Genomic DNA, 26,262 nt, shown 5'->3' on the forward strand with positions numbered 1-26,262 from the left:
GAATAGGCAATAAATAAATAAAACTATTTGCAGAAGATATAATGGTATACTTAGAGAATCCTAGAGAATTAACTAAAAAAACTAGTTGAACAATGAACAACTTCAGCAAAAATGCAGAATATAAAAAAGAAACACAATCAGCATTTCTATATATTACCAACAAAGTCGAGCAGGAAAAGACAGAAAGAGAAATTCCAGTTAAAATAGCTGCAGACAATATAAAATACTTGGGAGTCTACCTGTGGAGATAAACTCAGGGACTATATGAATTGCGACACTAACACACTAGTGCTTTGTGCATTATATATTCTCAATTGGTAGAATTGTGAATTGATTCAACCATTTGGAAGAGCAATTTGTGACTATGCCCAAAGGGCTTTAAGACTGTGCCTACCCTTTGACCCATCAATGCCACTACAAGACCTGTATTCCAAAGAAAAAAGGAAAGGACCTCTATGTAAAAAAAAAAATAGTAGCTCTTTTTGTGGTGGTAAATGATTGGATAATGAGGAGTTGCCCATCAATTGGGAGATGACTAAACAAATATATGATTGTGATGGAATACTATAGTGCTAAAAAGAAATGATAAACAGGATGGTTTCAGAAAAAAACTTGTAAAGATTTATATGAACTAATGCCACATGAATTGAGTAGAACCAGGTGAACAATGTAAATAGTAAAAGCAATATTGTACAATGATCGGTTGTAAATGATTTAACTATTATGATCCATGCAATTATCCAAGACCATTCTGAAGAACTTATGATGAAAAATGCCATTTACCTCCAGAGAAAGAAGTGATGGAGTCTAAACGAAGATCAAAACATTTTAAACCTTAAATTTTCTTTCTTTTATTTTTTTTGGGGGGGGGGGCTGTTTGCATTTGATTTTGCAACACAGCTGATGTCAACTTGTGTTTTTCAAAACTTTATATGTATAAACTATAATAAGTTGCTTGTCTTAAGGAATAATGAGGGGTGAGAAGGAGTGAACTCAAAAGTGTAAAATAAATTAACTTTGTTGCATGTAATTGATAAATATTTAATGAAATAAATAAAAATATGTTGGGAAAAAAGAAACCCTTACCAATCTGTTCCTTTTCATGTTTGTAAGATGACTGTCCTCCCAGCTAGTGACATCTAAAAATAAATGATCTCAGGATAATCTGGCTTAGTTATATAACATGCCACATTTTTCTTATAGTTTTCTGTCCCCTAATTTTTATCCTTTTGTAAAGCAACATTCTTTGTCATCTTCTTTCTTCATTATCTACATTTTTTAGAAATGACATTATATTATAAATTAGTGTAGTATTTGTCATGTATTTCCACTTGTTCAGTGAAATCAAATGTTTTTAGACAAAGTCAATTTCTGGGCTTTTTTGATTATATACTCACTGTGTGAGTATAAAATTTTATAAATGGTGATTAAACTAAATTTCTTTACCTTCATCTATTTCCTATTGTGCAAAATCATCAAATTATTTTCATAGGCACCCAGATAGCATGGTTGATAAACCTGGAATGAGGAGGACCTTAGTTCAAATCCAGCCTTAGTCACTTAATAACTCTATGACCCTGGGTAAGTCACTTAATCTATGCCTGTTAAATTGGGGTAAAAATAGTTCCTTCCTTCCCAGATCAGAAGATAAAATAAAATAATATTTTAAAGTGTTATGCAAACTTTAAAGTGCTACCTAAGTGCTAGTTATGATGATGACGATTAACTCCAAATCAGGTTGGAGTTAATAAAATTGCACACGGTGCCATGCTTTTATTTGATTTGTATGTTTTTACTTTTTCCTTATCATTCAAATGTGTGACTGCAGGGCAGCTAGGTGGTGCAATGGATAGAAAACTGGCCCTGGAGTCATGAGTACCTGAGTTCAAATCCGGCCTCAAACACCTAAAACTTACTAGCTGTGTGACCCTGGGCAAGTCACTTAACCCCAATTGCCTCAGTTAAAAATAAAATGTCTGACTGCACTCCTATGGGAGTAACTATTTGCTTTCATTTTTATCTGGGGCTGGTCTTCAGAGCCAATGATGTGTAATTCATTTCAACACCCTTCATCAAGTACTTGTGAGGCTACTAATTTATCTCTAAAGCTATTGTCTTTAGCATAATCATGAACTATATTTTTCAATGTATATATTGTCTTTTTGAGGAAAACCTTTGAACAACCTTAAGGGAAAAAAATTAGCTGCAACTTTTTTGTGTTTTCTGAGTTACCAGGAATACCAATATGGCTCTAATCTAGTTTCTCTAGAAGTGTGTTAATGTGCTGGCCATTGAACACACAGATGTCACTTTAACAATACCAACAGTTAAATTTAACCTTAGTGAGTATCCTAAAATCTTGTGATAACCTAAACATTTCTTTTTTCTATTTATACCATTCCTCTAGAATCAATGCATGCATATTTAAGGCTTGCCAAAACCAAAAACAAAGTAATTTATTTTTTAATCATTATCTATTCATTTATTTATTTAGTGATTCATTTATTTGTTTGTTTATTTTCCTTTCATGATAATGCATGGCAAAGGTACCTCTCACATTGTGAACCTCCTTCTGGTGATAAATTTGTCCTCACTTAGGCTAATCCTCATATTAAAGTTACACTATTGCCCAGGTCCATTTCTGATGCTTTCCCAGTTTGGTAGAACTTGGTATAATATTTAATGAGTATTTGCTGAATGACACTAATTCTATATCTCATTTTCAAGATTTTATTGTATTTCTTCCAATCTTTGCTCTGTAGAAGCATTTAATTTCTTAATGCTGAACCACACAATCATTTTGAAAACTCTTTATGACTTCAAAGTGATGACATACTGAAAAAAATCTAACCTCTCTCAACCCTAGGCATCCCCTGCTCTTCAGGTAGTGGCATTAAGATTACTCACATTTCTAAATATAGAACACTGAACATATGGCAATCCCTGGGCATTCTGCAGGAACTTTGATCTCTCCCTCTGGAGGGCTGGCATTCTGTCTCATGTCACTGGTATTCATTAGAGACATGACCACATTTAAAGAAGTAGAGTCCTTTTACTACAAAACAAGCATCTGCATCAACTTTGGGAATGGCCAATGTGAACTAGTTTGTCCTAGAAAAGCTTGGAGGAAGACAAAGATATTGGCAATATCAAAGAAAAATATCCAAGAAAGTGTTTAAAATGAATTTCTCCTATATTTTCCATTTATTGGTTTATTTGCCCTTCAGTCAGAAGTTCCAGAATGAGAGGGAGTGATCTGAGAAGTAAAAAGAAATGATGGGAAATGAATTTCCTCCTCTCCCTTGATTCTCTTTAAATGTCTATATATTCTGAGGACAGATTACCAAATTATGCAAATTCACACTGAATATTAACCTAAATTACTTTCTCAAAGGCACATGCATTAGTGTTACATTAGATTTTCATAACATTAGCTTTTTTCTTTTGAAAGTATTACAGAATTGTTTTAGTAAAACTAGTAAACAACCTATTATACACAGCTTATTGTAACTGAAATCCAAGACAATCCATACAGAGATGAGACAATATATTCCATGTAACAAACATTAACTGAATTTCTACTATGTTAATACACTGGTACATATTAGGTATCTCACTGACAAAAGAACTGATTTTAATAACTAAATAACTTTTAAAAATTTGCCAAATGTCCCAAACCAAAGAGTGCTAAGGGAAGAAGAAGAGGGTAAAAGCCAATAGGAAAGAAAAACTGAAAGCAATAATTAGGGCTAAATTATTCTTAACCTCAAATTGGCCTCAAATTCATTTTAACATGGAGGAATACTTGATAGGATCTCAAGGATAGAAAATAATACAGAAGGTATTTAATAACTATAACCTATATAATGCTATCCACAAAGCCCTCTTTGAAGAGCTTAATTCCTCAAACTCACTCAAAAAAATATCCACCTACATGCGGTGAAAAGACATTTTCCTGAATCACTTTATCTGCCTCAACCACATTGACCTGATAACAGCAGATGAATCACAAGGTGCAAAAGTGCAAGTTTATATACAATTATTTAATTCTCTGCAATTTATTGCTATTGACCTAAGGTGCCAAGGCAATTCTAGTAGCACACAGCTCTCAATAAAGTTTGTCTACAATGTTTGGTTTGCCAAATAGAGAGAGCAGCAAAACGGGATTCTTTCATGTGAAGGTATCAAAAGAACTGTTAACTTGGACCTTGGGAATATAAAAATAATAGTACTTCTGCTTCTCATTATCTTAATGACCAATAGGAGGAAAAGATACAGCCTCAACTTTTCAAGGGGAAAAACAGATCACTATCATATAAAAGTAAAGTTAAAAGGTTCTCATTCTTGCAGTCCATCCACATGCAATGTTCATAAAAGAAACTGTCATGAATTCCATACCATGTATTGTTAGAAACAATTCATAAAATGTGTTCAGCAGTTTTCATAATTTAGTTTGTAGTAACATTATAATTTTAAGATCTAATTGTTTTAATATCTGCCTTGGGTTTCATGATGCATAACATCTTATAAATTTAGGCAGGAAATAATATGCCAAGGCTGTTAAATCGTTCTCCTCAGGGCTGAAGAAACAATAGATCATTTTTTCTTTGACTTTTTTTTCCTCTCTGCTAAACATTTTCTTTACTGTGCTAGTCATAAGAATGAGAAAAAATGGTGAAACCCTTTATGAACTACAAAAGAAGATCACATTAACAGATTGAATAAATGAAAAAGGTAAAATGTAAGAGCAAACCTGACTTGTACATTCAATATATAAATGTAGTGTTTCAAAAGGTGATCAAACCTATTACTGTCAAAGTTATATTATCATGTGCATTTATGTAGTGCCTAAAACATCTTTTTTGATGACAGTATTCCCTAGTCTTTAAGAAAACAACTCCCTTTTCCCCCTCAGAGTGAATAATAGCTTAATATTATTTTATAAATATAATTCACTCTTATTTCCATGTCTCTTTTAAGGTAATGGCAAAGCAGAGATTTTTCATGAGGTACAAATAATTCTAAAATTAAATTGTGGTTAAAAACATGAATAAGCTTTACATAGATGATCTAAATTTGGGTATCTGGCTATAGATATTAAATGAAATAAATTCTGAGCAGCCTCAGAAGCCTTCTGAATATTTAAATCCACTGACTTAAAGAGTATTTATTTTTGCAAAGAAAAAAATTAAATATCAATTTAGTGAAGATGCTATTCATGTACTCACTACTCTGAATAAAATGGGGGAAGGGTAATTCCCCTCATATAGCTATAAGAATTTTCTGCTCATCAATACAAAAAGAAGGAAACCTGACTGATTTTCTTCCCTTATAAAGATTTATGAAAAACATTATTTATGAATAATTTATAATACCTAAGGAAACCTATTAATCCTTTTTTTTAAAAAGTCATTCCCATCCTATCTTTCCTCCCTCCCACTTTTTCCTTCCTTCCTTCCTTCCTTCCTTCCTTCCCCAATCTATTACAGACAAGGAAGCCAAGGATACAGTCCAAACTTCAGGTGGGGTTGACATGGTCAGAATAAGGTTACTGTAAGGAGACTGCAGAAGTGTCATTGACCTCGGAAGATAAAGCAAAATGTTTATCATATTAGGAGACAGAGGAAGGGATGGAGTGCTAGTATATAGCTAAGGCTGGAGAATAGGACCATGGCAAGATCCTACTTACCTACCTACCTACCTTCCTTCCTACCCCCCTCTCTCTCTGCCTGTCTGTCTATCCATCCTATATGACTTTGTTGTCACCTATACACTGTAAAACTCTTTGTGAGTAAAATCTATTTCATTCTTAATACGTTAATCCCTGGTATCTAGCACACTGCTTGACATATAATATGTACCTTAAAAATTCTAGTTGATTAATTTATTACCCAGATTTTTTTTAGGATAGGCTTGCTGTTTCCTACTAGTTCCATGCCAGAGATATTCACTTGATATACGATAAAGGCTTTGTCAAAAATAAATAGCATTTTCCAATTCCCAGTTGAAATTTCCCCCAAATGCCATGCCTTCCATTGTACTGAGTTGCAATCAGTATTTCAGGGCTTTTAATATGTATCAAGTCACTTTATTCTACTGCATTGATACTGTTTTTGGATACTACCAGAGGTTTCTTCTTCATTTATTTAGAATGTCACTGGGGCAGCTAGATGGAGCACTGGATAAAGCACTGGCCCTGGATTTAGGAGGACTGGAGTTCAAATCTAGCCTCAGACACTTACTAGCTATGTGACCCTGAGCAAGTCACTGAACCCTTATTGCCCCACAAAAAAGAATGTCATGGTGTTGCTAACTCCTTTGATATTATAATAATGTAGATATGTTATATCTAACAGTACAAAGTTAGTAGGAAGCATTAACTTTAAGATAATTCTAAAGCTGAATATGTATCAGGTTAACAGTCCATAACATTGTATACATTAAGCCTGAAATCATGATGTCAAAAGTGAGTCAAGCCCTATGAAAGAGAAAATGGATTAACATTCTTTTAAGATGCCTACAAACTTTACGGTAGTTGTGTTCTGATAATTTTTTTTAATGTTAATAGATTAACTTTATACATGGGAGAAACCTTGTTTAAGTAAAAGTGTACAATTGCATTTTATTCTACCACTTCAAATGCTTTATTACAGCCAACAGCAACAAAATGAAAGTTAGTATCTTGTATTCTCTATACCTTTCTATCACTTTGTGATCACAAAGATGTGTTATGAGATAAAATACATTTGCAAAAGCTGACCTGTTCTCTTCTAAAAGCTTCACCAAGGATGCCTTTGATATGTGTTTAGTTCCTTAACATAAAAATTCTGTAGAGATGAAAAGGTACGCACACGAATCAATAGTATTAATATCCTCTCTATTTTTAAAGTAGGAATTCATTTTTTTCTAATAATTCAGGATCATTTTAGCTATCCTGAAAGCTGACCCTAATTTGCTTTCAAAATTATGTTAGCTCCATCAATAAGAATGCCTTATTAGTCCTCTCAGTTGTTCTCTTTGTCTTCTTTTCTTCAAGAGACATTTATGATTCCTTATGTATACATTCACATGTTGTTTTGATTTCTCCCTCAAAGATACAAATTCATTACACAACTTGTTAATCAGCAAGAATTTACTGAGCATCTTACTAATATGTCAGTCAACATGCAAGACTTAGGGCCCTCAAGAAGTTTAAATCCTAACTAGGGAGAAAACGTGTGTATACACACATATATACATATACACACATGTAGGCATCCATATATACACACATACATGTATGTATATGTGCTTATATATGTGAATATATGCAGGTATACATATATGCGCACATATTTATATGTGTGTGTGTATTTAGATAGATAGATTAGAGATGGAGATGGATATATAGAGATATATAAAGATAAAGATATAAAACAAATACAAAGCAACCCTGGGGGAAGTGATGAGTACGTGGGGACCAGGAAAAGTCTCATGTAAAACTCATTCCTTGAACTACATATCAAGGGAAACCAAGAATTCTCAGAGATGGAGGAGAGGAATGTGAGAAGCCCAATTTTGGCTAGAGTACAAAGTGGCCTGAGGACAATAGTGTATAATAAGACTGTCAAGATATAAGAAGGGTCCAGTTTGTGAACAGCTTAAATGGCAAGCAACATTTTATACTTGATAGTACAATTAATTTAAAAAAAAACCATTGAGTTGGATGAACTAAGGAAGTTTCCTGTGCCACAGGAAAATACTCTTGGTAGCGAAGTGGAACATGGATTAGAATGAGAAGTGACTTGAAGCAAAGAGATAAATTTGAAATGTCAATGGGAAAGGTGCTATTGGCCTGAACTGCTATCATGGCTGTTAGGGTAGGGAAAGAGGAAAGAATGGAGAAGTGTCATGGAAATAGAAGCAATAAGACTTAGAACCTGACCCATTTGGGTGCAGTGAGAGTGAGGAGTTGAGGACAACACTGAGGTTGAGGACTTGGGTCACTAGCAGGAAATAGGCTGAGGGCAAATGTTTTATGTGAGGAATAAAGTCAAAATCCTTAATACAGCACTCTGAACCTTCCACAATATGGTCTTCTATCTCCTTTGCCATTTCTATTCCCCACATGCACTTTTCCCTCAAGACAGCTCTTCACACCATCTCCTAAAATACCTTATACTTTTTAACTTCAGCTTTTTTAATTCATGCTATTTCCTCTATATGGAATGCCCCCCAATCTATACCTAGAAAGAGCCTGCCAATCCTTCATGGCTCAGCTGAAATTCTACTTCTTCCCTGAAGCTTTCCTTAACCGTCTCTGGTGGAAGTGATTTCACTGACCAGATATAAAACTTTTGGTTTGGTGTTCTACTAACACAGTACTTGTATTCCTCAAAGGGGGATGTTCCAGTAATTAGGTCCATGTGATAGCTTTAAAGGCAATTACTGTCACTAGATGGAATGGTGCTAAATAAACCAAAGGCTGGCTCAGGAGCCACGCATTCCTCAGAAAGCCAAATACAAGATAGATGGAGAGATTTAGAGCTGAAAAGATCTCGTTGGGATCAGGAGACATCCTTCCAGGGGTATTTGTGAAATGCCTATGTTGAAGTCGGCCTCAACACCTTTCAACTGCTCCCATGAGTTAGCATGAATGTGGGTCAAGTCTATTGTACTTTCAGCACAGCTGTGGGCTTGCATATCACTTATCATACAATGTTTAGTCATGTGGATATCTGTATATTTGCTCTATATCAGCTAACAATTATATATGCTGATTGATAATATGCCAGCTAATATTTATACACTGATCTAAAAACATTTTACAAATAGTCTCATTTTATCTTCACCTAGGAGAAAGGTGCTATTATTATTCCCCTTTTGCAGATCAGGAAATTGAGGCACAAAGAGTCTAAATGACTTTTGTAGAGTCAGACAGATAATGTGTAAGGCCAAATTTGAACTTAGGTCTCCCTGACTATGGGTCCAGAGTCCCCTTTATTCCACCAGTCAGTTGGACTGATTGTAAACTCTTGAAAGTCAGAATCTATGAATTGTACATTTGTGAAATCACCACAGAGTCCAACAAAATGACTTACAGAGTTTGTCACCAATAAATATTTCATAATAAATAAATCAATGAAACTATGAATTAGCCAATGAAAATAAACAAGTAAATTGTTATGAATTCATATTTTGAGAAAGAAAACAAGTCTGCTATAAGATATTGTTTTAAACTAAACTGAATTCAAAATAATCACAGAAAGTCTTTATGAAGTAGAGAAAATCATAATTCCTAAAGATATCCAATCTTACAAATTTTTTAAATGTTTTGATATATTTTGAATTGATTCTATGAACTGTCTTTTGACTCACCCAAAAAAGCAAAAGAAAAAAACCCACATTGTATCATTTTTTTTAATATTTGGGAGAGTTAGCAATAATTACATTAAGACTAGTTAGGTGTTCATTGTATTCTGATATTTCATTAATTATGTCAACAATTCTATGTGATTCTGAAATTTTGAAGAGCTTTATGTCAGAAAATTAAACATCCTGAACAGATTTTATCATATTGTTTTGAAATAAAATAGAACCAGATTTATTTATCTTGTAAAACTTTAAGGCACATGCTGAAATTGTTTAACTATCTACTTTGGATTTAAGTCATTTCACCTTGAAATACTTAACAACAACTTAACTTCTTTATAAGTTAATTTGTTTTATTTTTTTATTTTTATTTTTATTTTTTTTGCGGGGCAATGAGGGTTAAGTGACTTGCCCAGGGTCACACATCTAGTAAGTGTCAAGTGTCTGAGGCTGGATTTGAACTCGGGTACTCCTGAATTCAAGGCCAGTGCTTTATCCACTGCGCCATCTAGCTGCCCCTAGTTAATTTGTTTTAAAAACTAAGGGTGATGGAGCCCTTTCTTTCCCCTCCTACCACCTACCTCACCCCCTTAATATCTCTGCCAAATCTTCTGCTGACATTTAATTTAATCTTTGGTATCTTAGTGTGCTTAACAAGGTTAATGAATTTCAGTAACATAACAGATGTTTAATGTCTTGAGAAAAAAAATCTCATATTATAAGGTATGCTTTTCTAACAATTTATAAACATATTATTAAATAAACACATGTATATGCAAATGCATATGAATATCCATATAGATATATGTGTATGCACATGCAAATATAAAATTATATACACATGCATAATCTTTCTATATGTATCTATATACGTTTATCATGGAGTTGGTACGTATTCTTTTCCTCTATTCACCACCCACCCCCCCAAAAAAAATATGAATCAGGGAGAGTGACTAAATTGTTCATAACTTTCTTTACTTCAAAATCCCACTACTGGTCCCATATGTTAAGGACTTCAAAGACAAAAGGAAAAGTACCATTTAAAGAAAAATATTAATAATAACACTTTTCATAGTGAAGAAATTGAAACAAATTGTATGCCTATTAATTAGGGGAAAGCTGAAAAACTGATACATGAATATAAAGGGTGAAAGTGCTGTAAGAAATAATGGACACAATGAAAACAGAGAATCATGTGAATATTTGTATGAACTGATGCAAAATTGAAATAAACAGAGCTGAAGAATAATATACCTAATGACCTCAATGAGAGACACAGAAGGTAGCGTGAATAGACTTGGAGTAAAGACCTGGATTTAAATCCTTCCGGGGGGGGGGGGCAGCTAGGTGGCTCAGTGGATTAAGCGCCGGCTCTGGATTCAGGAGGACCTGAGTTCAAATCTGGCCTCAGACACTTGACACTTACTAGCTGTGTGACCCTGGGCAAGTCACTTAACCCTCATTGCCCCACCAAAAAAAAATTCCTTCCTCCTACATTTACTAGAGATCTCATCCTGGGAAAATCACATAATCATTGGGCCTCAGTTTCTTCATCTGTATTAAGAGCAAGTTGGTCTTGATGAATTGTAAAGGCCTCTTACATCTCTATAGCTTTGATTCTATAACTGTAACTAAAAAGATCCTGCATATCTGAACAACCAATAATGGCCTCAGAAAACAAACAATGAGACATACCACCTTCCTCGAGGGTGACATCTAGGTAGTACCGTGGAGAGAGTGCCAGACTTGGAGTCAGAAAGACATGAGTTCAAACCCAACCTCATATTTAATAGTTGTGTGACCCCAAGCAAGTCACTTAATCCTGTTTGCCTCAGTTTCCTGATCTGTAAAATGAGCCAGAGGAGTAAATGGCAAACTACTCCAGCATTTCTAATAAGAGGACCCCGGATGATTTACAGAGACTTAAACATGATTGAGCGATGGGGGGCTGCTAATGTAGAATGTTGCATGTATTATTACTGAATTGGATGCCATTATTTTTTCACCTGAAGGATTGGAGGGGAGAAGAGTAAGAGAAAGTATAGCTACAGAAATTATTGTGATAAGACAAAAGAAGACACAAATAAAAAACTTCCTCAAATGGGGGAGGTCAGTTCTATATGGATTTTTTTTAAATCTCAAAAAACTTCCTGTCTTATATGGAAAAATAAAATGTAGTGGGAAAGAGATAACATTTTGTATAGTGTTGAATGAAAAATGTAGATGTAAATAACTTATTTATATATCATCTATGATCAAAAATCAGTTGCTTATGTTAAAACACCTTCTGTACATATTAGTTTCTCTTACTCCTATATACAGAAATATTTCCTGCCTTCATCAAAAGGTGATGGTTTACAGAAGGCAAAGACAAATGGAATCAAAATACTGCATTGGACCTCATCTATATTTTAGTAAAGTAACTAAATACTAAAAGTTAATCTATCTATCTGTGTAAATATCATCTCAAAAGTAATTCTTATGTATATAAACTATATTTTTCTTTGCACATACCATTTTATCTGCATTCAAGTGACATTCCAGGGTATCAAAATACATAATGATAAGAGAAACCAAAATACTGTTTTAACATGTCAAATACTTGAACTCATTTCTAATCTTATCTATTGTTCTCCAGAATGAAAGTTGTTATTTACCATCAGGAGAAAAAAAAAAACAAACAAAAAAAGTTACCTCTATTTCATTTATGAAAGTTAAATTTTAACCAATGACTGATGTAAATTAATAAATTACCAGGAAGTAGTTCTTTTTTCCCCTAAAGAAACTAATTTATTCCTTTCATAGCTAATTCTATCTTTCAATGCTTTCTTGCAGAGACATTTCCTATTTCCTATCACAAATGAAGATACAATCTACCTGGGATGGGGGGGGAAGAGTGGAACTGAAAACTAACTCTCACATTTGAAGATTTCAGGTATCCAACACATACCTTAACATCATTGGTATTCATCCTTGTGCCCTCCTTCCCCACAAAGATGTCGTCAATGTCCACAAGAATATACCTGTCCAAGGATAATGTGAGTTTCTTCCCTGACAAGAAGGAGATGGCGTCTATGAAGATGAGCTTGTGCAGCCAAAAGTTCAAGTTGTTGCCAAAAAGAACCCGGTGAATCCCATCATGAAGCCCTAGGTCATGTATGATGGTGGCATAGAGAACACCCTTGGAAATGGGGGGAGAGAGGTTTTCAGGGGCCTTGACTTTGGCAAATATCACTGGTTGATATGCCGAATGATTGATTTGGAAAACTGTCCAGTCACTTCCAGGTAAGGAACGTCTATCAAGCTTAGAAGATTTTGTCACCCGGAGCAATGGAGAATGAGGGTTAATGCAACAATCTTTCACAGCAAGGTTTCCATGAACTGAAAAAGGGAAACCTTTTAGTGGAGAGCCCTGCAGGCTATTGTCACTGGTCTTGTAGAATCCAATGACTCCTACACCATATTCCACACAGTATTTATCTAAAAGGCCTCGATTCCAAGAATCCATATTGACATACTTTGAAATATTTTCATATATAATAAGAACATATTTGCCTCTATTTTTGTCAATCAGCACTGGGAGGTCCCCTTTTCCAGGAGCAATTTCTATATGATACTGAAACCTACTTGATTCGAGTATCATGATGATGTCTTGACCCAGGGAAGAGTACTGGCTCTCCACAAACACCAGAACAATGGGGTCTGTCCTTAATGGGTCAAAGGGTTTCATGGTCTTTAACTCCATTAATTTGTATGGCAGATACGGAAGCTCCCCACAATCCATTTCTGAAGACATTTCAGAGAGTTCATTCTCCTGTTTGTAGCCTGTGTACAAGTAGTATGCTGAAATGACAATGCTCACCATACAAAAGGTGGCAAGCAAAAGAACCGTCCGCTGAAAGTGTCTGTGAAGCTTCATGATAAAACTCATGTCGAATACATGTGCCTCAAATGGCTCCCAATAGCAGTGGCATTTAACAGAAAGTAAGAAAGGAAAGACAGCGTTTCAGCAACTTCTCCAGTCGATGTGGTATTTTATGTCACCATTGCAGCACATCTGTCTCCCTTCAGCAAAATTCACAGAAAATATAGTCTGAAAGACAGAAGTCAGGCATAAAATATTGAATTGATATATTTTGAAAGAGCAGAAATTCTCCTTGCCTTTCCCCTCAACTACCTCCCCTACCTACCCCATACCCACCCACCACACTGGCTGCAAAAGGTCTACTCAGGATGGATGAATGATAAGACAGTAAATGAAAATACTGATCTTACCTGACTCCAGAATCAGATGATATAAGAGAGACTGAGAGAAGGAAGGAAATGGGCCTGGTAAAAAGCCAACCTCATAGCTTACTACCATGACTATCTCACTCAAATGACTAAGAGAAGGATTTGATCCTAAATGGAAGGGTCTCAGATACACTGTCAAGACTTCAGCCCTACAAGGAGCTTCCTTTAGCTCAGAGAAGATGACTTCCAGATGCTGTCAATAAGAAATAATCTCCAATAACATACACATACACACACACACACACAAAGAATCTTCTGGGAACCATCATTTTATCTGGTGGCCAAACACTACTTGTCTAAAGCAAGTACAATTTGAAGGTTCATAAAAATCTTGAATATATTACACATAGACCTTGCTTTTGCAATTGGCACTTTTGTGAAAGTTGTATCTAAACCAGATCTTTGTCAAACTTACGATTTAAAAGAAACCCAGAGTGATTCATTTAGTTAGAAAAATCCTAAGACCATAGTTTTAGAGCTGGAAGATCATTGAGCCATCTCTTTCATTTTAACAAGAGGAAGCTGAGACTCAGAGAGGTTAATTGACTTGCCCAGGGTCATGAAAGTAGTTAGCCTGTGAAGCAAGATTGGAACTCATGTATTTTTGCCTCCAAGTCTAGTACCTTATCCATTATATCGCTTAACTCTCTTTTTCACTTAATTACTGCTAATTTATCTCACAAAAGATCTTATTTTGTATTTGTAAACTCCCCTCTAAGTATTTTGGAATTTTTTTTCTCTTTGAACATAAACATTATTGACATATTTTGGTTTGTTTTTGGTTTTGGTTTTTTGTTTTTGTTTTTTTTTTTTTTTTTTTAGTGAGGCAATTGGGGTTAAGTGACTTGCCCAGGGTCACACAGCTAGTAAGTGTTATGTGTCTGAGGCCAGATTTGAACTCAGGTACTCCTGACTCCAGGGCCGGTGCTCTATCCACTGCGCCACCTAGCTGCCCCTTGTTTTTTTTTTTTTAATAATTTTTATTTTCCACTATATGCCTCCATCCTTCCACTCCCAGGGAACCATCTTTTATAAAAGAAAAAAAAAGAAAAAGGAAAATAAAAAGATGATTCAGAAAAAAGACAAAGCATTCAATCAATTACTCTGATATGTGAAGTATCATACCTAATATGTTCAACTTCTGCAAAGAAGTAAGCTCTTTGATGTTTTTTTTTTTCTAGAACAAAGCTGTGTCATTATAACAACAGGAATTTCAAATAAATCAGAACAAATGTCCAATATGAAACTTTGGTTTTATGAGAATCTTATGCTTCTGTTGTATGTTGATAGCAATTTATTAATTGCTACTTATTGATTAATTATTAATTGATTCTTATTGATTAATCATTAATGTCTATTTCCTGATGATTTGCTCCAGCTTGAAATTTAGTTCAGTGTTACAAAGTATACAAAAAGTATAATATAGCTTACTGGTATAGCAGATAGAGTACTGGGCCAGGAATCAGTACAACCTTAATTCAAATCCAGTCTCAGATACTTAATAGCTGTGTGAGACCAGGGATGTCACTTAACCTCTATATGTGTCATTTTCCTCATCTGTAAAATGGGGATAATAATAGTGCCTAGGTTCCAAGGTTGTGATGAGGAACAGATGACCTAATAATTGTAAAGTTCTATGCCAATCTTAAAATGCTATGTAAATGATAACTAGTATGTTGTCCTTCTATACAGAAAAGCTATAATTTATTTAGGGAATACATTCATGCATGAAACAATTCATAAACAATATTATGGAAACTTGTCCATTAAAAGTGTTGGATCTATTTATTAGTAATGTTCCAAATAGCAACACATATAGATATAGCCATCTAAAATTCTTCTTTGATGCCTCTGTGGAATAGAGGGGGCTGTGAATTCTTGAAGATGATATTTTTGAAATAGAAGTTCTGTCAGGCCTGACAAAAAGGAAAGGTTCTACATATGAACCCATTATAGAAAAATGTCCAAAAGTCTAGTTACTAAGTGATGACTTTTCTTGGTGATAACAGATCTTGAAGCTAGTTTAAGTTACAAAGAGGGTATTGTCTTCTTTTCTTCAGTTAATATAATCACTTTGACTAATTAACTGACTTTCTGAGACTGTAAAATAATCCATCAATAAACAATTTAGTATTAAATGCCTGTGTCAGGTAACTGTACTAAATGCTGAGGATACATAGAGAGACAAAAGGCAATCTCTACTCTCAAGTCTAATGGGGAAGAAAATACATAAAAATAATTTGTGCAACTCTATATTAATAAGCTATATAAAAGACAAATTGAAGATAAACAATAGAGAGAAGACTTTAACATTAAGTGAGATCAGAAAAAGCTTCCTGTAAAAGGTGAGATTTTAGCTGGAACCTGAAGAAAGCAAGAGAAGCCAGGAGATGAGATGAGAAGGGATAGCATTCCAAGCAAGGGTGGCAGTCAGTAAAAATACACAAAGACACATAATTGCATGTCTCATTTAAGGAAAAGCAAGAAGACTAGTGTCAAATTGATCACAGAGGACATTGTAAGGGGTTCCACATAATGTGTTTTAAAAAATTGGAGGGGCAGCTAGGTGGCACAGTGGATAGAGCACCAGCTTTGGATTCAGGAGGACCCAAGTTCAAATCCAGCCTCAGACACATGACACTTACTAGCTGTGTGACTCTAGGAAAGTCACTTAACTCCAATTGCATCACCAAAAAAAAATTGGAAAAGTTTGTGCATTGACGTGATATGGGTGTTTTTATATTTGATCCCAGATGTGATAGAGAGTCATTGAATTTACTGAATTGGGTGAAGACATGGTCATGCCTACACTTTAGAAAGATCATTTTGACAGCTGTTTGGAAGATGGACTAGAGTGAAGAGAAACTGTAGCAAAACAACCAGGAAACCGTTTCAATATTCCAGGAATGAGGGAATAAGGACAATTATCAGGCTGGTAGCAATGTCAGAGGAGATAAAGATGATTACGTGAGGGAATTTACATAGGTAAAATCTGCAGCACTTGGAACCAGATTGAATATAAGGTGTTTAGAGGTAGTGAGGAGTTGAGAATGACACCAAAATTATAGGTCTAGGTTACTAGGATAGTGGTACCTTTGACAGTGATCAAGAACTTAAAAAGGAGGGGTGATTTGGGGGAGGTGGAGTAATGAGTTCAGTGTTGGAAACATTGAATTTAAGATCCCTACCGGATATTCAGTTTGAGATCTCTACTAGATAGTTGGATATCTGAGACTGGAGGTTAGTAGTGAAGTTAAGGATGAATGAGTAAGTTTGAGAATCATCAACAAGACATGATAATTAAATTCATGGGAGCTGACGATATTGCCCAATGAAACAGGATAGGAGAAGAGAAGAGAACCCAGTACAAAGTCCTGTGTGACTCCCACAGCTAGCAAATGTGACCTGGATGAAGGTCCGTCAAAGTAGACTGAGGAGAAATCAGAAAGGAGGGTGGGGAACTAAGAGAGAGTAGTATCACAAAAATACAGAGAGAAGAGAGAAGAAGGTGATCAACAGGGCTAAAAGTTACACAAAGGTTAAGACAGAAAAGGAGAGAGAAAAGATCAGACATTTAGAAAAATAGGCAAGCATAATGGATAGGAGACCTAGATTCATGTCCTGGTACTGACACATACCAGCTGTGGGACCATGGACAAATCATTCAGTGTCTCTGTACCATCAGGCAATTATCTAGGAATATAAATTATAGACAACTTGCCAGTCTGCGTTGTTGGAGAAGTTCCAAACTATAAATCCTCCATACCAATGAAATCACATTGAGGGACACCACCCTAATGCTAAATAATGAAACTTAAATAATTAGAAGAAGCAGACAATATATGATAAGATGCAAATTTCATAGGAAAACTATAAATATCAAAGGAGTTAACTGGAGAAGAGAGAATAAAGTGCTATGGGATTGCCTAGTAGGCTCCCTGTGACTACAGAGAAGATCATCTCTCTAGGAGATAGAACATGAAGTTTTGGTGAGACACCTCTTTGTGATAGAGTATTATGGTTCCATAGAGTTGAGTACCTAAATAATCTTCCCTGTATGTGTTCATGTTTTCTATGTATTTTGTGTTTCCCCTTTGTTGTGTACAACCTCAAGGAAGTCTTATGTGTCAGACTGAACTATAATTTACTAGATGTCTTAAGTACTTGTATACAAAAAAAAATAAACTTCACAATTATTAGATGGTGGAATCACAGAAAATAGTTTTTCTGAAAAAATACATGGGGGTTTTAATCAGATTTCAAGCTCAGTGTGAGTTAGTAATACGATGTGGCAGTCCTAAAAAGTATTGTGATTGTGGGTTATATTGAGAGGTATAAATTCTAGGAATGGGGAAGTAATAGTTCCACTGTGTTCAACACTTATCATATCTCAACTGGAATATTGTGTTCAGTTCTGGTCATCATAGTTTAAGAACATTAATTATTTGAGGATTTATCTCTTATCTTAGATTGGCTAAGATGACAAAAAAGAGAAATGATAAATTGTGTAGGGGCTTTGGGAAAATAGGCATACTAGTGCACCTTTTGAGCTGTGAAATGGTTTAGCCATTGTGAAAAACAATTTGAATCTGTGCTGAGAAAGGGACCAAACTGCATATACTGGGACTTAGCTATATTGCTAGTAGGCCTAAATACAAAACAGAAAAGAAGAAAGAAAAAAGAAAGGAAGGAGGGAGTAATGAAGGAAGAAGGGAAGGAGGAATCTAGAAAAAAAGAGAAAGAAATAACAAAAAAGAAATATTTATCAAGTGCCTATTATTTATATGACAGATGAAGGAAGGAAGGAAGGAAGGAAGGAAGGAAGGAAGGAAGGAAGGAAGGAAGGAAGGAAGGAAGGAAGGAAGGAAGGAAGGAAGGAAGGAAGGAAGGAAGGGAGGGAGGGAGGAAGGGAGGGAAGTAAAGGGAAGGGAATGACAAAAAAGGAAAGGAAAAGAATGAAAGAGGAAAAGGCTGTAGATGTACAAAAATCTTTGTAACAGCTCTTTTTGAGGAAGCCTAAAACTGGAAACCAATGATATGTCCTCCTACTGGGGAGGCTTAATAAGTTGAAGCATATGAATATAATAAAATATTATTGTTGCATAAGAACCGGTGAAATGAACAATTTCAAAGAAAACTGGGAGGACCTTTATGAACCGATGCACAACTAAGTGAGCACAGAACAATAACATCATAACATCATATAGAAAAAAGCAACTTTGGAAGACTAGAGCTCTAACAAAAACAATGATAAATGATGTCCAAAAGAATGAAGATTATACAAGCATCTCACCTGACAGAAAAGTGACACACCTGAAATAAAGCCATTTGAGGCACGGTTAATCTGGGAATTTGTTTTGCCAGTTTATGCAGCTATCTATGAGAGATATTTTTTCTTTTTTTTCTTCTTTTTTTCCATAAAAGTATTTTATTACTTTCCAGTTACATGTAGAAATAGTTTTCAATGTTTGTTTTTATAAGATTTCTAGTTTCAAATTTTTCTCCCCCCTCTCCTCCCTCTCCCCTCCCCAAGACAACAAGCAATCTAATATCTAATATAGGTTATATATGTACAATCACATTAAGCATATTTCTGCATTAGTCGTGCTGTGAATGAAGAATCAGAGCAAAAAGGAAAAACCTCATAAAAGAAAAACAAAAAAATAGAAATAATATGGTTCAATCTGCAGCTAGATTCCATAATTCTTTTTTTCTGGATTTGGAGGGCATTTTCCATCATGAGTCCTTTGGAACTATCTTGGACCACTGTATTGCCGAGAAGAATCAAGTCTATCACAGTTGATCAACACACAATGTTGTTGATACCGTGTACAATGTCAAGAGATATTTTTTCTTACTGGGGGAGAGTAGTGAAAAAGTCAAGTTATTTAATATGCTTGCCAATTTAAAAAATTATTAACTTTTTAAGGAAAATAATTGATAAACCAGAAGTCTCTAGAAGGCAATCTGGCTGGGGAAGGGCCTTGTGTCCAAGATAAGAGGATAGGTTAAGGGAAACAGATGCAATTAACCTTGAGAAAAGAAGGCTATAAGAAAAGAGAATAGCTATCTTCAATATCTGAAGAACTGTCGTGTCAAAGAGGGATTCTACTTGCCCCATTGGAAGCCAAAAAACAGAACCAGAAGCAATGAGTGAGAGTTCCCAAGAGGGATATTTAGGCATAATGTTAAGAAAACTTCCTCACACAAATGTTCAAAAATTGAATGGATTGTTCCATGAGGTAATGGTTTCTCTTACTTAAAAGTCTTCAAAAAAGAGGCTGGACACCTATTCATCACGTATGTTATAGTAAGGATTCTCTGTGTGTATTGGCTGAATTGGATGGCTTTGCAGGTATCTTCTGGTGCTCAGATTCCACAGTTCTGTGAATTGAGAATGCATTGAAAGGCAAAAGGAAAACACTACAAATTCTTGAAAACAGGATGAGCATGATAAAAATGGTATTTTTAAAAGATGAATGCATTGAGGATATTTAAAACAGATTGGGGTAAAAAGTGAAATTGGAGTGAAGGAAGCCAATTATAGTTGGGAAACAATTGAAATAAGACTTTCATAAAATAGTAGCTAGCCTTTATATAACAATTCAGGTTTGTAAAGTGGTTCACAAATAGTAATCCTAGGAGGCAGACATTATTATTGTCCCCATTTTATAATTGAAGAAACTGAGGAAGACAGAGGTCAGGTAATTTATCCAGGATTACATAGCACAGAAGTTTCTGAGGCCACATTTGAGCTCAAATCTTCCTGACTCCATGCCTAGCACTCTCTCCACTGTGCCACTTAGCGGCCATGGCAGTTTAAACTATTGCAGGAACCTTACAGAGGAATAGTAATTGAAGGAAGGTAGCAAAAAAAAGAATCTGGAATCAAGGGGAACGCTGAGGAGCAAGGAACACGTTTGCCACTTCTGGTCTTGTCAGTGGTCAAATGTTCTAAACAGTGAACAGAGGGATATGATGAAGGGATATGATGCCAATATCTGTTAAATTAAGGAGTTCCTAGAAAATTAATTATAAAGTTCAAAAATGGAGGGGAGTTTATTGATAACGTATGGGAAATCTAAATGGCACCATGCCATGGGTTAGAATCGTGGTGGAGCTCACTAGGACAGAAGATTGGAATAGTGAAGAGGAGTTATGAGAGCAGAAGAAACATACTTCTTTACTTCGTCAGAATTAAACCACCAGGGATTTGCATTGTTATTATGATTCACCTTTTATTACCACATCAGAAACCTAAGTGTTTGATGTGTCTACAAGCTATCTTCTCCAAATTATGTCTGAACTCAGAATCCTGGTTTTAATGCTACCTACCACCAGACAGGAATTAGTTGACAATCTGAAGAAATGGCACTGGACTTCCCCAAATAGCCTTGAATCACATCTCTGATTTCATTTGTATAAGGAAATAGAACATGAGGAAACTTCTACCAGGGCAGGTCGACCCCTTCTCTGCAACTTTATGATCACAGACTAGATTTTTTTAACTAGGAGTCTATGAATTTTGTATATGTATCGTGTATGAATATAACACTTGCAGGTGAAACTATATTAATATACTTGGTTCTCCTTGTTATTTATATATGTGTGTTTATGTAGTTGTCATATATTTATATATAACTATTCTATTAAAATTGATTTTCATAATCCTAGGTATTTAATTTTTCTTTGAAAATTTTACTCTAAGAAGAGGTCCATAGGCTTCCCCAAAGAGCCAAGGGGTCTATGACACCTACAATATGAAAAACACCTGATTTATGGAGTTGGCAAAACATTGACAGGTTATATGACTTGCCCAGGGTCACACAACCAATTCATATCATAGACATGTCTTCCTCCTCCCAAAGTCAGCCTCTATCCACTGTACCATTCTTTCTCTTCATCATCATGATGATGATATTTAATTCAATACTTCAAGGATTTCATCAGTGTTTGAATCATTGATTTCATCAACATTCTCCACCAATGAAGACCCCATAAGCTCTCTAGAAGACAGGGTCTTTGAGAATCATTATAATCAAAAAGTTGACCATTCCTCAGCTAGCCTTAGGAAAAACTTTTGAACTTAGTTTGGCCCTCAGCCAGCTGACATACATCCCATCACCAGGCCCAGACTCAAAACCTTTTCCTGCCAGAGTTTGTTTTCAATTGGTGTCACCTTTGAGAACTGAAAAGTACTCCCTTGCCATGTTGTAGCATGAAATTAGAATTTTAAGAACTGGAAGAAGAAAAAAAAGAAGAGGAGGAAGAATATTGAAATGCATATAGTGCTTCAAGTTATACAATTTTCCTTTGTATCAAAATGAGGTAATAATGACCTAAATATTGACTCCTGAAAAAAGGAAGAGATGAATCTGAGACACCTTGTGAAGAAATCATCAGGATTTGGCATGATCTCGTTTCTAATTGATAAATTTCACTTCAACTTATCACATACATTCTTTTTCTCCAACAGACTTGCAAATAATCTAGGTCCCCAAAAAGCAACCTCTGAAAATAGTTAAATCTAAATCTATAACTCTATGATCCAATTATATGGATTTTGATACTCAAGGCAAGACTTTGTGGTAGCCTACCAATTTCTTAGTAAGGAAAACTACCCATTCCTTCTATGTCATAGAAGGTCCTAGTCATAGGACCTAACTATAGGACCAATCCAGATGACAGTGTTTTTCAAAGGATACTAAGAGACAAATTTCCAACTCTACCTTTCAGAAAAGAGTATGAAAAATATCATAAAGTTAGCTAAATATAGAGAGCAAAGTTTTCTTTCAAATAAAGTTCCATTCAGTTTCCACAAAATCATGCTTTGGAGGCAACCATTGTATTAACACTTGAAAAATTCAAAATAATAGTTTGTACTTCATATATAATCTAAAATTCCATGGAATCAAAGTCCCAGATCTAATATAATATGCATCAAAGAGTGAATAAGACTAATAGTACGTGAAGTCTTCCAGTATAATGATTTACCACTTGTTAAAAGAAAGTGTGCATTTGTGGGTGTGTTTTAATATGTTATAATCAATGTTGCCCATTATCTTTGACATAATCTCATTTTCCATTGATGGCTATAATGCACATAATAAAGTTCAGCATTAATGAGGAATATGAAGAAAGGAGAAATGGATCCAATGTAAATTGTAAAGTTCCACTTCTTCCTCTTATCCTAAGCCCATGTCTACATAGCTGAATGAAATCCATGCAAATTCACTAGTTTGGGTGCTAAAGGTACTTGAATGTCTCTGAAGTCTTTGAATACATTTGATGTTAAAGATGCACATTTCTCTTTGCAAAGTGTTTTTGACTAGGTACAAAATGTGTTGCAATATTTTTGCATTTCAGACAGCAGCATTTCACAGTTTGTTTCTTAATGTCAGAAGTGAAAGACATGTTGCACATGAGATATTTATCTCTGATGCAGAGCTGTGAGTTGAATCTGGCACTGACAATTCAGGGAAGATATTAGGAAACTAACACAGGATTTCCATCCATAAAATTTAAAGACATCGGGGGCAGCTAGGTGGCACAGTGGATAAAGCACTGGCCCTGGAGTCAGGAGTACCTGAGTTCAAATCCAGCCTCAGATAGTTGACACTTACTAGCTGTATGACCCTGGGTAAGTCACTTAACCCCCATTGCCCCGCGCAAAAAAAAAAAAGACATCAACCAGCGTATTCTCTTGATTACTGACTATTTACCACCAAAACTAAAGGAAATGGATACATATGTTCTAAAACCAGGAGTTACACTATTCTCTTCAGATACTATTCAGGAATTCAGGTAAGAGGGTTTTGAAAAGACTGCAACTGTGCATACCACTTTCTACAGTCAACCTCATAAATTCCTACCCAACTCTTACCTAGCAACTACTGCTTCTTCAATCCCTTCTATGTTCTTCTTCACCCCTGAAAACCATCAAAATGCACCTATTTTGAATTAAACTGTTGCTACCACCAGACAGTAGCTGAATGACTCTGGGCAAGTCACAATTTCTCTGGGTCTGTTTCTTCATCTGAAAATGACAGTGTGAAACTTGTCCACTAAGGTTCTTTCTAGCTCTGTCTACAAACTTACTGTTCCATTCCCTGCAGATAGGGTTTTCAAATGTTGATGATGCAAATACAAAAGACTCTACAATAGCATTCACTGGAAGTAGTTTTATCTGCACAAATAGTGTTCCAGAATCAGTTATGGATCTTATTTTCACCCTTCACTATTCTTTCCCCCCATATCTAATCAACATTAGTCTTTTCAGTCATTTGAAAAAAATAATTCATTGGACATTTGCACATAAAAAAGTCATTACATAACCAGGTAGAAGCTTAACTTTAGAGTTCACTCTGGACTTGACAGGAAAACATGTATATAGATAAACAAGAACACATATCTGCTTGCAAACCATGCAAAACCATAAAAACAAATGCCTTTGTTGGCAAAATACAGAAAAAAGTGCTTATGGAATTCTCCAACCAAAAAGAATCAGAGCCCTTTCAACCGTACTTACCAACCAAGAAAAAGCACCTCAAATCCATAACCAACAATTCAATTTGGCAGAAGACAGCATCGACCTAATCACTTCTAGTTTCCTTTCCAAAAGGAAGAACCTGCTATAAATGCCACAAAATTCCATGAACCCTGTGCTCAAATCCTACTGAAGAAATTAGCATCTTATGAGAAGGCCTAAGAGCCATAGCGACCTAACCCAAACAAAAATAAAAAGCAAGATGAGACATTAACTATGAAGGTATGCCCTCAGGGACTAGGTTCAGAGGGCTTCTAACAATATCCCAGCCCCAACTGCCATAAAATTACACCTATTCAGCCTTCATTCATGCTAGAGTTCTCCATAACCAAAGGGCTATGATAGGGCAGAGTTGCCATTGCTAGACCACAAACCCAGGATCAGAACCTCAAACTCCAAACCTCTTTCCATTAAGATAACTTCTAGGGAGAGTGCCTTGGGAACCTAACCCAAGCTCCCTTATTTCTTGGTGATTGAGAATTAACTGAAGTTGAATCCCACCATCACAGGGCCTTTCCAGATAACAAAGCTAATGATAATACTACTATGTCGTGTCCCATGAGTAGAAAACCCCTAGTTCTTTCTCTCTCAATCCCTGTGATTCCAAGTTGCAGGATACCTAGGCTAAAAACCAAGTCAAATAAACTTTCCCCTTGCTACTAATCCTTATTCTCTGTTCCCAGTTCACCTCAGCCCTAGCTTTCCCTAATATCTTCTGCCCTCCCCTTCTCCTATGCCCTCTAGAAAGCCATTCTATTATTAACAAACTTCCTTTCATCTTAGAACTTGTCTTCTCACACTTCTATTTTCTTTCACTCAAGGAAGTCTGGTTTCTCTCAGAGACTCTGTAACCTGACAACCCTCAACAATATTGTGTCTTTTATGTATACCCCACAGCCTTACTGGACTAGAAGGGAAGGGAGAGATAAATCTTGCTTTTCACCTCAAATTTTACCCCTTTGCTGCTACCATTACTCAAAATATATTCTTTGAAGTTTACTTTAATCATCAATATCATCCTATTTAGAGCTTGGTTACAGTTATCCACTGACTCCAACTTGCTCCAGCTCCTCTTCCTACTCCTCCTCTTCCTCCTCCTCCTCCTCTGCTTCCTCCTCTTTCTTCTTCTTCTTCTTCTTCTTCTTCTTCTTCTTCTTCTTCTTCTTCTTCTCCTCCTCCTCCTCCTCCTTCTCTCTCTCTCTCTCTCTCTCTCTCTCTCTCTCTCTCTCTCTCTCTCTCTCTCTCTCTCCCCCCCCCACCATTCCTTCTTCCCTCTCCCCCCATATTTTATTTTAAAATAAACTAACAAACTCAACTTAGCAAATACCAAATAAAATGGGCATTTTCATACACATTAAAAAAAGAAAAGATTATCTAAGAAACTTCATTTAGGTACATGATAAATTCAACGTGTAACTTTAAGATCTATCTTGATTGTCTGTGCTTCTTTCTAGCCTTCCTTCTGTTTTCTTCCTTGAATTTATACACACACATATGTGTATATTTATTTATTTATTTATGTATTTATTTATTTATTTTTGCCGGGCAATTGGGGTTAAGTGACTTGACCAGGGTCACACAGCTAGTAAGTGTTAACTGTCTGAGGCCATATTTGAACTCGGGTCCTCCTGAATCCAGGGCCGGTGCTCTATCCACTGTGCCACCTAGCTGCCCCCATATTTATTTTTTATTTCTTTATTTTTTATAGTATTCTACCTCTAGTCCTCCTCCCCCTCACTCCCTAATTGGAAAGAAAAAGCAATACACAATATACATATACATGCAAGTGTCCATACATATCCATGTGTATATATGTATATACACACAATACAAACCAAATTCCACATCCACTGTGGCCAATTTTATACGTAGTTTTCTGCAACTTGAGTCAATCACCTTGCTGTCAAGAGGTGAGTAACATTATTCATCATAAATTCTCTGGAATGGTCCCTTCTTTCTCAATGCTTTCAGCATTTGGATCACAGTCTTCCTCTCCACCACAATCCTCTTTATATTTATGAATTTCACCACCTATGCTGATGCCCCCTAAAGTACCCTGTTCTTCTAGTTCA

General features: G+C 35.6%; 1 protein-coding gene across 3 annotated transcripts in view; it reads right to left on the bottom strand.

The window, feature by feature from the left end:
• The window catches only part of LOC122731518 (bifunctional heparan sulfate N-deacetylase/N-sulfotransferase 3), a 230,118-nt gene that overhangs the window by 197,865 nt on the left and 5,991 nt on the right, over window positions 1–26,262 (bottom strand). For all 3 annotated transcript variants that reach the window (XM_043971676.1, XM_043971674.1, XM_043971675.1), the window contains exon 2: window positions 12,302–13,444. In XM_043971676.1, coding sequence (XP_043827611.1) covers window positions 12,302–13,282 — 981 coding nt within the window. In that variant the 5' untranslated portion in view covers window positions 13,283–13,444. The remainder of the gene's footprint in view (window positions 1–12,301; window positions 13,445–26,262) is intronic.

The sequence above is a fragment of the Dromiciops gliroides genome, chromosome 6, assembly GCF_019393635.1.
Source record: "Dromiciops gliroides isolate mDroGli1 chromosome 6, mDroGli1.pri, whole genome shotgun sequence".
NCBI lineage: Eukaryota > Metazoa > Chordata > Mammalia > Microbiotheria > Microbiotheriidae > Dromiciops > Dromiciops gliroides.